This window comes from Cannabis sativa, chromosome 3 (assembly GCF_029168945.1).
Source record: "Cannabis sativa cultivar Pink pepper isolate KNU-18-1 chromosome 3, ASM2916894v1, whole genome shotgun sequence".
Lineage (NCBI taxonomy): Eukaryota > Viridiplantae > Streptophyta > Magnoliopsida > Rosales > Cannabaceae > Cannabis > Cannabis sativa.
In genome coordinates this window covers 5112332-5127119 of record NC_083603.1, presented here as the reverse complement: position 1 = coordinate 5127119, position 14788 = coordinate 5112332, and the positions used below count along the sequence as shown (strand labels likewise).

Sequence of the window (14788 nt, the reverse complement as noted above, 5' to 3'; positions counted from 1 at the left end):
CAAATGCTATCTTCAATTATCAATAATTTAAAGATTGATTTTTAATTTTCTTTTTATCTTACACCCATTTAAGTAATGTTTTTTTTAAGTATTAGAACATCAATTTTTAATTTATTTTTGGATTAACTTAAGAACATATTTAAATCATCAAGCTTTCTTAAACATTAATATATTGTATTCGGTATTCACTTTTAATTGACAACATAAACCATACTATTTAGATACACATAATAATAATCTCACCTTATAACTAATAATATTTTTTCTTTAATTTTTAATTGTATCACTTTCAACTAACATAAAAAAAACTAGCATAAAATTTAGTATACGTGCCTTGCACGTAACTTTTTGCTAATAGTATTCAAATGTACATATAAATATATATATATATAAAATCACTTAAGATAATAGGATAGGGTACACCTATAATCGTACCCTACCATATGTTACCTTCATCGGGTACTTATTTTCACACCTTTACCCTACCCTAAAGGCCTAAATTCTACGGGTAGGGTAAATGGATTTTTAGATAAGATTGTCATCCTTAATTTGTAGGCACATTAATAAATTATTTCAAAAGCAAAATAAAAAAGAGAGCTTTGTAATTATTTAAATAATGTGTCCTAGTTAAAAAACTTATTTGTTCTTATAACTAAATATTTTATTTATTTTCCAAAAAATCGAATAATTTGCCATATCAAAAATAGTATTCAAAATTATTTTGAAAATGGGCAAAATTCAAATTGAATTATAATTTCCAATTCCATGATGCAACAAAAATGACACTTACCTAAAAAAAATGCTTTATATAAATATATTTATATATATATTTAAAAAAAAAAATTATTTGAAGTAAACACACTAGAAAAGTACATGAAATAACAGTATCTATGAACAGCCCAATGAAGCACAATACTTGGGTTGGGACACCCATGTGATCCTTTGACCAAACTAAGAAAGTGCTCATAATATCTTCATTCCTAACCAAAAAATATATAAATATATATATATATATATATAATACTTTATGAGATTCAATGAATAATTGAAATTGGGCAAGAAAGCTTTCCTTCTTACTGCTGAAATAAATAACAGCAAGAATACATGAAAAAATGAAAGAAAGAAAATTCAACATTTCTTTTCTTCCTTCAAAATTGATGAATACTAAAAGAATGGACAAGTTTTGGTCAGAATTAGCATATTGGCTTTTGAGGTTGAATCAATCATATACATGAAATTTGCAACTTTGTGTAAAGAATAACTGTCGTTTCAGACCGACACCGACCGACCAATCCATACCAACCAGATTCGATCCCAAAAGTGCAACTCCAACACCACCATTGGTCAGTCGATTCGATTCCCAATGATTTTCGGCTAACCTTTGGGAAGTTGGAAAAGAATTTTGTTTCTGGTCTCTCCTGTTTTGTTACCATCTAGAGTATGATGAGTATGAGTTCCCATAAGTCTTCCAGTTATCCCTGAAATCGCGTCTGTATGAACTTCTCCCAAATGGTGAGCTACGGAATTCATGTCTGAAACCACTGCTTCCAGAACTACAAGCATCTGAATGTCTTCCATTACTGCTGCTGCTGCTTCCCTTTGAAGCTTTTCGTATCTCCTCATCGGTATCATACTGGGAACGCTGATAACAGAAAAATGGTGAATCAAGATAAAGCATACGTGGGTTAGATGAAAATATCGGTTGCCAGGTGTAGGATATTGCACCCAGAAGACAAACCTTGGCAGGGTCTGAAAGTACTGCATATGCCTCTCCAATCATTTTAAAAAGGCGGTCAGCATCGTTGTGGATCTCCTGGGAGATTTCCTTCCAAAGTCGCCCCTCGTCTCCACTATCACTTCTTGCAAGGAACTGGCCAGCCTGAAACCCGCCAAGAGAAAAATGATCAAACAGTAACTAAAGCAAAAGACTAATTAAATTAAAAATAAAAGGGAACAGAAGCTGAAACCTTGTCAGGGTGATGTTTCAGAGCTGCTTTACGGTATGCTTTCTTAATGTCCGCACTTGCATCGGTTTGTTTACTACCCCTGCATTTATAATTATGATATCAGTTCAAATTATACAACATATAATTTAGGTAATCATCTGATTCTAACTAATGAAGGCTTCGGCAGAATAAAAACTTACAAAATGAGATAGAAGTCCAAGGAGATTCCGTTCTTAGATTCTTCCTCCATTATTTGTAGATGCATTTGAGCTTGCCTTAAATCTTTTGTATTGCCTGTGGATCTACCGGACGAGCCATGCTCGTTGGTCTTGTTGGAAGATTGGCTTTCGAGAATGGAGATGAGTCTCTGGAGGTCAGTGGCTGCCTGGCTATAGTCTCGAATCATTTCATGTAAGGTAGCTCTTCTAGAAACTGCCTGTGTTAAGTGAAATTAAGCAAAGTTGGGAAAGTAGAAAGCTGCAAAGCAAAACATTCATATCTAAAAAAAAAATGAAAAAAACCGAATTGCCTGTAACCATGGAAAATTATACTTGAGCACAAAATTATATTGAGGAATCTCGTGTCGGGCCAAAGTTGCTGGTAGAGGAAACAACTAAATAAGTTTCTTTAATCGTGTAAAAAGAATATAATTCTATTTGAACAAGGAGAAAGTTCCGCCACCACGATCGGGCATTTACTAAATATTTGCAGTTATTATGTAGTGTGAAGGGGAAAATAAGGAAAGCTAATCATTAAAGATTTTGACAAAAGAATCTTCTATAGGATAAAGATTTTAATAAAGTCATGTGGCATACCTTTGCATAATTTCCATCTAGTGCTATGGCCAAACTACAGTCAGCAATGGCATCAGCAATCTGACCCAGAGCTTGGTGTGCTGCAGCACGATTGCAAAAACAGATAGCTGCAAATCGCCGTGATTCAACATTGCTAGAAAGGGCGATAGTGTAATGCTCCACTGCTTCTGAATATTTTCCTGATTTAAACGCTTCATTACCTGCATTCTATTATATACAAAGAACACATGATTAATTTTCTATCATCTCCTAGGACACAATGCAGTTTAATTGGCGTTATCAATCCCGTCCCTATCCATTCCCTTACATAACCCCTCCAACTAAACATCCATACATAACAAAATCCTCCGGCTTTTCCCTCTCTCAAACATACTGACATATCATACTTCCTAGAATAAAGAGAAGGCAACTTTGACCTAGCTGAGTAAACTCGACCCCAAAAATTCTAACCATCATCGAACTCAGATCATCTTAAAAATAAATTACTTGAGAGGTGAGCAGCACTAGACTAAATTCTCCGCTACGACTTGTAAACTCAATGAATATTAGATCTCAAATCCGATAGAAAAATATTTTTTCAAAACAAAAAGGTTACCTTCTGGTGTAAAAGGTCACGTATAGTAGCTGCCAGCAGGGTTGATGACTCCAGCTCCTTTTTTGCAGACCTAAAAATTTGAAATTATTAATCAACATCGAAATTTTTCAATAAAAGAGATAAACTTTTTTATTATTCTACTTGTTAGAAAAAATGATAAATTGATGGCTTATATAAACTTAAAATACTTACTCGTCCTCTAAAGATCCGATTTGCTTCAGTTTATCAAGTATAGGAAGAGCAGCCTCGAGCCTTCCCAAATAAAAGTAAGACTTAGATATCAAGCACCATCGCCATATTCTCTCAAATGAATGATGTTCACCAACAGAACCATATAGATTTGCTACCAATGACACTCCTGAAGAAAAATTCTTTTCGGCAAAAGATAAACTCTTTTCACACAGTTGAATTGCTTCCTCATGCCTCTTCAACTGAAAGATGCCAACAGTAAATAAGCCAACAGATAGACAAAACTAAAAAGAAAAAAAATTGCCGATAGGAAGGCATCCACCATAGACATATTTCACGATACAAAACTCTAAAAAGTTCGAAGGGAAAATAATGAAGTACACACCACTATCAGAGCCTCGGCTTTCATTTTGAGTAACTTTTCTGAGTACAAACTAATCGATAGGGCTTGAGAAATTATTTCCAAAGCACTGAGAGCTGCATCGGGATTTTTCTGTTCCAAAAGTTTAGTGGATTGACCAATACAATCGGCCACTTTCTGCAAAAAAAAAAAATAAACATATAGATAAATAAGAGCCGTGATATCTGAACTAACAAGGATTTAATCTGTTTCACGCCCAAATAAACTGCACAAATTTAATATACAAAACTTAAAGCCACATAGCACTAGCTGAAAGCAAATTATTGATCAGATTTGTACTTTAGAATAGGTATGATGAATATGATTTCTATGTACTTTAGATTTGTTCATCAGATAAGTTGATAGTATCCATTATCTATGTAGTTGTTCTTCATTTAATATATTATTCAGATTCAGATCTCTGTTGTAAAACAGAAGTAATAAATTATCTATTCTGGTTATGTAAAGCTCATTTGTAAATCAAACACTGTAATTAACTGTTTAAACTTCTAAATTGTGTTAATCCCACAGTCCCACCCAAGTTTGAATGCCCCCCTCCCCCAACCACAATGTCAAAAAATTATAGATACATTAAGGCAAAGAGATGCAGAATAGATTCAGTACCATCCTGAAACTGCAATTATATAAATAAAGAATTTATATGACAGAATGTAACAAGCAGGTAATTGGTTTGAATTCTAAGTATAATAAGATCAACATTTTAACAAGATAATAATAGTGTAAAGACAGACCTGAGCCTTCTGCTGACCATCAGCTGCATCTAATATGATTCTCCGGTCCAAACACACACCTGCCCCTACATCCAAGCACCGATTGAAGAATTGTAACGCATTTTCAATCTCCCCAAGCACAAGATGACAGCTGTAACTCGAAAAAAAAACAATATTAAAAGACATGTAATGACTTATGATGGAAATGGAAACAACACTTGCAAAAATATATACAAAATTTAACATGTTCAAAATCATACTAGCATGTTAGATGAAGAATATGACTATTAATTTGATGTTTAAAATCACCCGAATTTGATTTATGTGATGTTTATTCATTTATCTTTTTAACCCCTGTACAAAAGTAATAAAAATTAGATAACATACTTTGCAGCTCTTAATTGAGCTTTGAGAAAGTTGGGATCTAATGCAAGAGCCATCATGCAGTCGCCTATTGCTTCCCTTATTCTTAGAAGACACATGCGAGCTGCCGCGCGATTGCTGTAGCAGAGCAAAAGTGGCTTAGGACAGGAACCTGATCTTTCACTTGAAGGTACAGAAATAATCCCCTGTGTGTAAAACTCCTCGGCCTTTGCAAGATCCCCATCTTTGTAAGATTGATTTCCCCTGATAAAAACCAAATATTCAAAATGCAAATAGCTTAATAATGGTCACTAAAGAGAGACAATCATCAAGAAAACACAACAGATTAAATAGTTGGAAATGAAAGAGTAATCTTAAGGAAAGTCCACCTGAGTCGCCATTTCTCACAGGTTTCTTGAATTTCAGCTGAGGCACTATGCCCTTGGTTGACCTGTTTACTTGCTTCAAATTTGCCTGCTGCATTGGACGAAGATTGATTTGAGCTTGAAGAAACAGCAGAAGAATCACGACCAACACCACTCCTAATCTTCCTTCTAAATCGATGCTTTTTTGCAGATAATCTCTCCTGCCCAGAGGGTGTTGCAGAAAACATAAAACTTCTCTCCTTATCTTCCAGACCTGAAGTAAAATAGAACTGTGTTGTAGAACTGTTTTCTTGATTCTCTGGGTCTGATCTATAATTTGCTATAGATTCCAACGAAGACAAACCAACACCACTGTGGCAGCCAGCTTGCTCTGTTCGGGCATCGGGACAGGAAAATTCAGCCTTAGAAACTGATGGACACTTCTGAAGAGATGATCCATCATGACATGCAACATTTTCCTTTTCTTGTATAGATTCCTGATCAACTCCAAGATCAGCAGGTACAGGTACATCTGATGAACAGGTTTTACAATTATTGTCTTGGTAGAAGGACCCATTTGATGCTGCAGAAGTTTCTCTTGAGTGCTCATCAGGCATAGTACTTTCTTGATAGGGAGAGAAATCCATGGGGGAATAACATTCAGGAGAGTTTGGAATTTCTTGGGAACTGCTTTGCTTAGAGGCATGATCTTGGCCAAGCCGTTGATTAACCGAAGGCTTTTTCGACTTATGCTTTGTATCCCTAAATCTTTTATCCTTGATTGTCCTATTCTTTACAATGAATTGTGGTTTCTTATCTACTTTAGGAAATAAGCTATCCTTAAGGGATGAAGGATCACATGCTGGAGTTTTGAACTCCATAGATGACCCTCCCACTCCCAATCCATCTTGAGTACTGGTAGTAGTAGAACTGTTAACATAGTCCTTTTCTACTCCAACAGAAGGTGCTTCAAAAACACTATGTTGGGACTCGAGATTATTAGTCGAAAATGAAGACTGTGAGGAACCTACATTTGCTTCTATATTATCAATTGATTCACTCTTATGAAACTGCCCAACATTATCATTCTCAACAAATCCCGCTTGAAAAGTAAATGGCTCAGAATTAGATATACCTGATGTTGCATCATTTGTCTTTGAGCTACTCCCATTGGTGACTTCCACATCAACAGAAGGACCTTCAAAACTCTTACCACAATAATTAGTTTCTACATGTCTACTAGAGCAAAAAGTACCTTTGCTACTTGGTCTAGAAACCTTTACAAATCTTCTTGACTTGGAAGCTGTCCCAACATTGAAAAACGGTTTCGAATTCGAATCTTCAGCTTTCATAGTCCCAGGAACATTTACAGAAGCATCAATATTCAACTTCCTCATCTCATCAGAAATATTAGCAATGTTATCACTATTTTCATGTCGACATTTACACTTATCACTTTCAACATTGCCATGGAAATTCCCTAAAGTCTCAGTCAAGCCAGAACTTTTCCTATTGCTACTTCCAAATACAAAAGCACCTAAATTTTTATACAAATTCGAACTCTCATTAGTATTAACTTTGCTGGGAACTTCTTTTTCGATATCACCGGAATCTCTCTTCTCCGAACTCGAATTCGATTCAGAAGTACACCAACTAGCACCAAACACAAACTCCGAACTAGATTTTCTGTCCTCTCCTACTTTCAAATTCAAATTTGAGCTCAACCCATTAAGACTGGCTCCAAACACAAAACCCACATTGCTATCCTTTGAACACTCTGCTCCAGTCTCAGGTTTCATCTTTCCATTTACATCAGAGTTCAAATTCTTAGCAAAATCACCATATTCTGTTTTTTCCATATTAGAATTCAAACCTAACCCATTCCAATTATTGCCAAATTCAAAACCCCCAAACTTTCCGCTTACTGGTTCAGACTCTGTTTTCTTTATCTCCGTACCATCAGAAACAACTTCTCTCCCATTTCTAAAAGCTTGCTCCTTTTCCCCGAGAAAATCCCTTGTGGTATCATTTTCCTTGGCCCCAAACACAAAACCCATTCCATTGCCAATATTCGACTTCCCAGACTCATCAGAGCTTAACTGTCTATGTCCCTCCACAGAACCCAAACCCTCGCTTAGACCACTCCGAATACTATCAAAACCAAACCCTACACTTCCATTCTCCTTACTGGAAGCACTATCCCCATTCGACGAACAAAACGGATTAAAACCCAGCCCAACCTCACTCGAACCAATCCTCGACCTCGCATGCTGAGCTCCAACCTGCCTCCTCACCTTCACAAGCCTCGGTCGAGACCTCCCCGACGGCTGCGGCGGCACCTCCATTTCACGATCGCCGCCTCCATCACCAAAAGCTGTCCGGAAATTGAAAGGCGATTCAGTCTGTGTGGATTGGGGGAAAGAAGAGCTAGGGTTTTGCATAGTCGGTGGAGGAGAGGCAATCGGTGACCGGACATCCACCGCGGCTGGCGGCATTTTCCGGCGAGAATCGAAATTCAAAGAAGAAGAAGAAGAGAAACCCTGGACTGAAGCTGAGAATGACGTGTCGAGCAGTGATTGGTTGAGAGAATGAGAGCTTAGGTAAGTAAACAGAGTGAGAAGCAGAGTAGAGTATTTTCTGGAGAGAAGAGAGGAAAGAAAGAGAAGTAGATGAAGAGAAAAAGGGGTTTTAAAGTTAAACCACGAAATCCTCAAGTTTAAACTTGGTGACGTGGCTCAAAAAACCCAATTTTGTAATTTTCTTTTTCATTGGTGGTGGATTTTATTGAAAAATTATTTTATATATTATTTTATAATTTTTTTTTAATTTACGATTTGAATTGTTACGGTAGTTTTTATGCGGATTGTTGTTACGAAATTTATAAACAATTACGCAAGTGTACATAATCGTTTATAGTTTTAAACTCACACAAGTGAGTATGATCCACAGGGAATTGTTATCAAGTACCACAAAATTAGATTTTCGTTTTTATTTGGCAAATCGATTAGAAAGATTCAAGAATTAAATGACTAGAAATTCAAGAAACAGGAAAATAATAGTAACGAGTGTAATAAATTGTAGACGAGTGGTTAGGAATACGAATCCGGTTAGTTCATTCTCAATTGCTAATGTTAATTATTAATTCTCTCCCTATTGGAGATGATAGATTATCAATTTAACCCTAACTCTTCTCAGATCATTAAGATCTTAAATCATATATCATCTACTCGCATCTCTACAGTAAAATAACATACAACTTGCGTTAAGAACAAAATCTACAAATCACATAAGCTATGTAAATACTCTCATTTTACATCAATTTATGTTTGTCCTATTAAAGCATTCCTAATATTCACTTATCAAATTTCACATTAGGATCATAAGTCACATTTAAGATAGCCAGTCTAAAATATGTAATTAAAGCAAATAAGAACAAATCACACAATCAAGGAGGAAAACTAATAATTACATTAACTGAATCAAAATAACGTCATCTAACAATTATCATATCTCTAGATTGGAAATTTAGTTCATATTCATATCCATGATAGCACTAAATAGAATTTAACATAAAAGAAATAAAAGGAGAAGAAAGAAACTGATGGTAGAATAAATCTGGGCCGCCACTCTGCTCCTTATGCCGCTCTTGACTGCTTTTTAGGTCTAAAATTCGCTCCTATTTTCTGTTTCTCGTAGTTTTCTTTTTATAATCTCAGTTCCAGACTCCAAAGAATCGAGAAAAGACGAAATTGGCCTCGACTTGTACGGAACCTTGCCGCGGCGAGTCTATCTGCTAAGTCCTCGTCGCGACCGTAAATAAATTCGTCGCGGCTAGGCTGCTGCTTTGGCTGCGGCCAGCTTTGGCTGCGGCCAGCTTTGGCTTTGCCGCGGCGACTGGGCTAGGTAAAAACCCCCCATTCTGTAACATTTCGGCCGCGGCCGTGAATAAATCCGCCGCTGGTGAATCAAATGTTGCTTTTTTGATTTGTATTCACTTGCCTTGGTCTTTTATCACCCTTTTGAAGCCTCGAATTTTTACAACTATACGAAGCCTTAAAACATAAAGAACAAGCATAATTTTGTCCTAAAGCATCACGAACGGCTCAAAAACAACTTAAATTAACACCTGAAAGCTAGGCTAAAAAGTAGCCTAACAATTGTTATGAGAATTTTGGTTACGATTTAAGTTCCTCTGTTAGTTTCTATGTAAATTTTTATGTGGATTTCTGTAAAAATGTAAAAAAAAAAAACTACTTTGAAGTGTAAAAATTAAAAAAAAAAAAAAAACTTCTTAAAAAAATTTAAAGAACTATAGTAAAATTGCGCTACGGCAGATGCTTTAAAATGCTCTTTCATTTTATTTTATTTTTTAAAAATTTACTATCCATACTCTACATTTATAGAGAAAGTAAAATTTTTGTGATGTATTTTAAAAGATGGAGTAGATAAATTGTTGGGAGTGTGCTCTAAAAGCATCTTCAATGGTGGCACTCGTGTTAAAAACCTCCACATTACTTAAAACTACAATATTTTATTCTCATATTTCGAATAGTAAATATGGAAGGCCAACATTCGACATGTGTTTTAAAATTTGGCAATATGATCCAGCTCGCATAATGAATAGATATATTATTGACGAGGAGATGAAGGCCAAGCTAGATGCGAGATTGAATGGCTTCAGCATCCATAAAGAACAAGAGATACAATTTGAGTAAGATTGTACAAAAATTATCCAAACCCTCATTGTAAGGAAAAATGATAGTTCATTTCTCGAGATGAATTATCTCCCAAATAAAGTTATAAATAGAACAGTTCAACTCAAGAACTATTTAGCCACTGCTTGAATAAGGGGTCACTCATAACGAGTTCTAGATAAGATCAAATATATCTGCCATAATTATCTCGAATACATAGCACTTATGCATATATATTTCCCGCCTGCAAAATAAGATAAATGAAATGTGAGGATTGTCCATGTTTCATTCATCGTAAATATAAGATTTAATAACTGCTACTTTTAACCTATAAATAGAGGAAATCAATGTAAAAAGGGACGACAAAAATTCCTTACTGAAAAAACATTGCCAATCTTGTATCTTGATTCTAAATTTTCCTCAATATTTTTATAAATAAAATAGACTCATGAAGTATGTAGAATTAACTATAAAACTACATTAAAAAAGTTCTATCTTTCATTTATTGTTCATTATTGAATACATTATTTATATTAATTTGATATTCAAAGTATTAATTATCTAAGCCTCATTTAATGTTAACGAAATTTGGAGTTAACAGATTGGTATTTTCAATGACAGTTTTTGATAATTAGACTCTAAGAAAACACATCTCCTCTAATCACATATTTTATATATTAAAAAGTTTTTTTTCCATGAAAAATACTACCCCTGATGTTCATACCGAACAAACGGACACGGGGCATCACCCTAGAAAGGAGCCACAGGAAACTCATCTCAATGAGGATCAAAACACAGGAAGAGGTTTTAGTGTATGAGGTTTTGAGAAAAATGACAATGAAGAGGGTATTCCATAAAGAAAGAACCAAGGAGTGTATGATCCCAACAATTACATTCCAATTGTAAAAGTGGAAAACCGTCAACTTCAGTAAAGGCTTATTGAGTCAAACCAAAGAAATGCGAAGTTAGAATGCGAGGCTGCTGCAATAAGAGCGGGGCAGAATGATATACCTCCAACACATACTAAACCTCTCGGGGAGGTGTCCGTGAGGAAGGCCTCGCAGATAAAGAACAAGGAGGGCTATCAACTATTTGACCATGTGGATGAGTCATGTACCAGTGGCTTTCTGGTGCAAGAATCACCCTAATTACTCGGGGATAAAAACTACACAGAGTTGTAAATTTTGGGTTTTCAGCCTCGAATAATGAAGCAGAGTATGAATCACTCATTGTTGGACTCAAACTTGCTCGAAAAATACACGTTGAATACTTAGATATATGTAGTAATTCACAGTTGATCGCCAATCATGTTCTAGGCAAGTATATGGCATGAGAAAAAAAATGGCAGCCTATCTCATCAAAATCAAAGATCTCTTGGCACAATTTAAAGGGTACACGATAAGACAAATCCCAAGGGAAGAAAATGCAACTACATACGTTTTAGCTTGGTTAGCAAGCAGCACGGTGGTTAACAAGGAAAACTTAGTTCTTGTCCAATACCTTGAAGAGCCAAGTATCACCTGCTCAAAGGAGATTAACATTTTGGATGACACTCCTACCAAGATGACCCCAATCGCAACTTACCTCGAATCTAGAACACTCCCAAGTGACAAAAATAAAGCTCGAAAAATAATGAGGAAAGTTGCATGGTACTTTATAATGTACAAATGTGAATTTTACTTCCCCTCCTAAGATGTGTCACCTAGGACGAAGTAGCACAAATTCGTGTTGAGGTCCACGAAGGTTTTTATAGAAATCACGCTAAGGGACAGAACTTGTCTAAGAAAATACTCAAGCAAGGGTATTTTTGGCTAATTGTGATAAAAGATTTAATGGCCCATGTCAAAAGGTGTAACATGTCGTTTACTATAAAGACCTAATTCATGTCATAAAGATGATCAATAGTAGATCGACATAAATCCTGAGTAATCATGAACTGAGTTCATGTTATTAGTTTCTTGATTACGAGAAGTTGATTCTTACAACTTCTATTTTAAGGATCTAATAATATGGATGTCTGGAACATGATCTATAATTATGGAATCCTGACTTTCCTAATGGATCGAATGTTGGTTCACTTCTAGAACTGAAAAGTTGTGCACAAATTTTATATCTAAATTATACGTTCACTAGTGAATTAACGGTACTAAAAGATAAAGAAGTAATTCGAAAGATAAAAGGTAATTTGACCAAACCAATTACGAATCGACATAAGGATGGCTAATAATTAGAATTGACTATATCAATGTACACTGCAATAAAACTCAATAAATATAATTTTATAATTACTAAGAGTTTAATTCCATATCTACAGTAGAGTAATCATGTAATTAATAAACAAGATTATTTAGTTGATGAAAATCCAAACCGCCCAATGAATATACTGGGTGGTTTACAAATTATTCTAAACCGCCCAATTAACCCGAATAAACTGAATTAAACCAAATTATATATTTTTTAATAAAAATTTATATCTTATATTATATAAATTACATTTATTAGTTAAACTATTTTGTATTTAAAGTTTGGACATTTTAATTTTTAACTTAAAACTTAGATTTTATAGTTAATAAGTTTTAGTGTATTTGGATATTAAAGTTAAAGTTTAAAATCTATACCATATTATCACTTTTTTATTATTATTTTATGTTTACTCAATTATATATTTTTTTATATTAAAGTTCTTAAAATTAATTTAAACTATAGCATTTTTTAGCTTGAAATATAAATAATATATTTTTATTTTTTTAAATTTAATTACTTGAATTCTAGAAACTAACAATAACAATTATATATATAAAAAAAAAACGGTTTGCCTTGTTAATCCGACCAAACCGACAAAATCATTGGGCGGGTTGAATTTTTTCTAAATTTTCATTGGGCGGGTTACGTTTAAATATTTACAACCCGATATTTATATTGGGTTAATAAAAATATGTTATAACTCGACCAAACCGACCGACGTACACCCCTACTTGAAACACTGTCAAGGGTAAAGATACAAGTTGTATATAGAAGTTTGAAAAAATCTATTTTGATTTGTCAAAATAGTAATAATTTATTTTTGTAATAAATAATTTATTTTTAAATTTATAAATTTAATAAATTGGAGAGAAGACAAAAGTTGTCTAGACAAAAGATACTACTAATGTCTTGATTAAGACATAGGTGGCGCCACTATCACTGTGTCCTAACACAATAATAGCCGTCTATTATCACCACCAATGCTAACTTTATCTATTTAATAATTATAATTAGATATTAAATAAAATTACAATTTAAATATATTTATTAATTAGATTCTCCAATGTCTCTTAATTAATAAACAAATCATGAATTCTCTTTTCTTCTCAATTATGCCATTCTTTAGTAAAATTCATAAACAAGACACAATCATTATTTAGAATCCTAATTGATTAAATAAATCAATTAACCGAGACTAAAAAATAATATTATCTGAGTTAGTGTGGAGATCATTGACCTATGTAACCAAGCTCCAAATAAGTAGATTTGAAGTTCACTAAGTAAATTTCCTAACTTACTAATTTCTCCTGACTCCACTATAGATTCAAAATTGCACTCCTAAATTACATAGAATGCTTTATATACCAAATATAGATACACTATGAATTGTCTATTGTTACAATCTAAACAACCAATGATCCTCTATAAACAGTTTATATTGAGTAATGACAAATTTATTGTTTTACTCTTCAATGTATTTTATCCTCAAAACACTCAGTTACTTGTAAATGATATTTCAGTATACTAATATAATTATTGAAATGAGCACTCTATCATTTATCGCGTTAAGCCAAGCTCTAAGGAAATCATCGTTTCACTTCTAGAAGCTATAGATTTCATATCTATGATTAACACTCCCACTCAATTAAACTACCGAGCTTCTAAGGTGTAAGTATTGAGCAAATCCTATTGATAAGCTGTAACGAACAAGTCAAAAAACCCGTATAATACAATTAAGCTAGAACTTAACCATATTAGGATTGAGATCAATTGACCTAAGATCAACTAAGTGACATTGACTTAGGGCCAGTTTGGCACAACCATGTGGGAAAAAGCAGCTGTAGCTGCCCTGTGAGAAAAAGCAGCTGCATCAAAACTGTAGAAAAAACCTTAGCTGAGTGTTTGGTAAATTATAAATTTTAAAATAATGTGAGTTATAAAGATCTATTATATTGATAATGATAATGTTATAATATAGTTTATTATTATCACAAATATGTAAAAACGTATTTTATATAATATTTTATTTTTTTTATATATATTTGTAATTTTTGTTCAAATATAAATTTATATGCATTTGATAAAAATAATTTATAGTATTTTTATATTATGTTTTATCAAATGTAAAAAAAAAAAAAAAAACTCAATTGATGTTGTTTATTAATATTAAATAAAATATATATTTTTTTAAAAAAATAAGAAATTAAATAATTATCTATCTTATTATAATTAATTTATTTTAAATATTTATATTTTTTAATATGTAATAAATAAGTAAATATTATTTTAGTATAAAAAAATTATATTATAGTCTTTTAATCAATTTTTTTTTTCTTCCAAAAAGTTGGGTTGGAGCAGCTTTAACTTTTAGATATAGTTTTTCTAAAAATTATTCAAAAAGCTATTTTTTGACTGCTTACCAAACATATTTTTATCATAGCTTTTT

At 33.4% G+C, this 14788-nt stretch overlaps 1 protein-coding gene across 1 annotated transcript; it reads right to left on the bottom strand.

Moving 5' to 3' along the window:
• Window positions 1-1024: 1024 nt before the first annotated feature.
• Window positions 1025-8099, bottom strand: LOC115710065 (uncharacterized). Its single transcript, XM_061111519.1, has 11 exons — window positions 5429-8099; window positions 5064-5303; window positions 4698-4827; window positions 3931-4083; window positions 3549-3787; window positions 3357-3426; window positions 2762-2968; window positions 2147-2382; window positions 1968-2046; window positions 1739-1879; window positions 1025-1642 (listed from the first exon to the last, which is right to left on the bottom strand). The coding sequence occupies exons 1-11, from the start codon at window positions 7897-7899 to the stop codon at window positions 1427-1429; spliced, it is 4182 nt and encodes a 1393-aa protein (XP_060967502.1). The 5' UTR covers window positions 7900-8099; the 3' UTR covers window positions 1025-1426.
• Between the last annotated feature and the right edge of the window lie 6689 nt (window positions 8100-14788).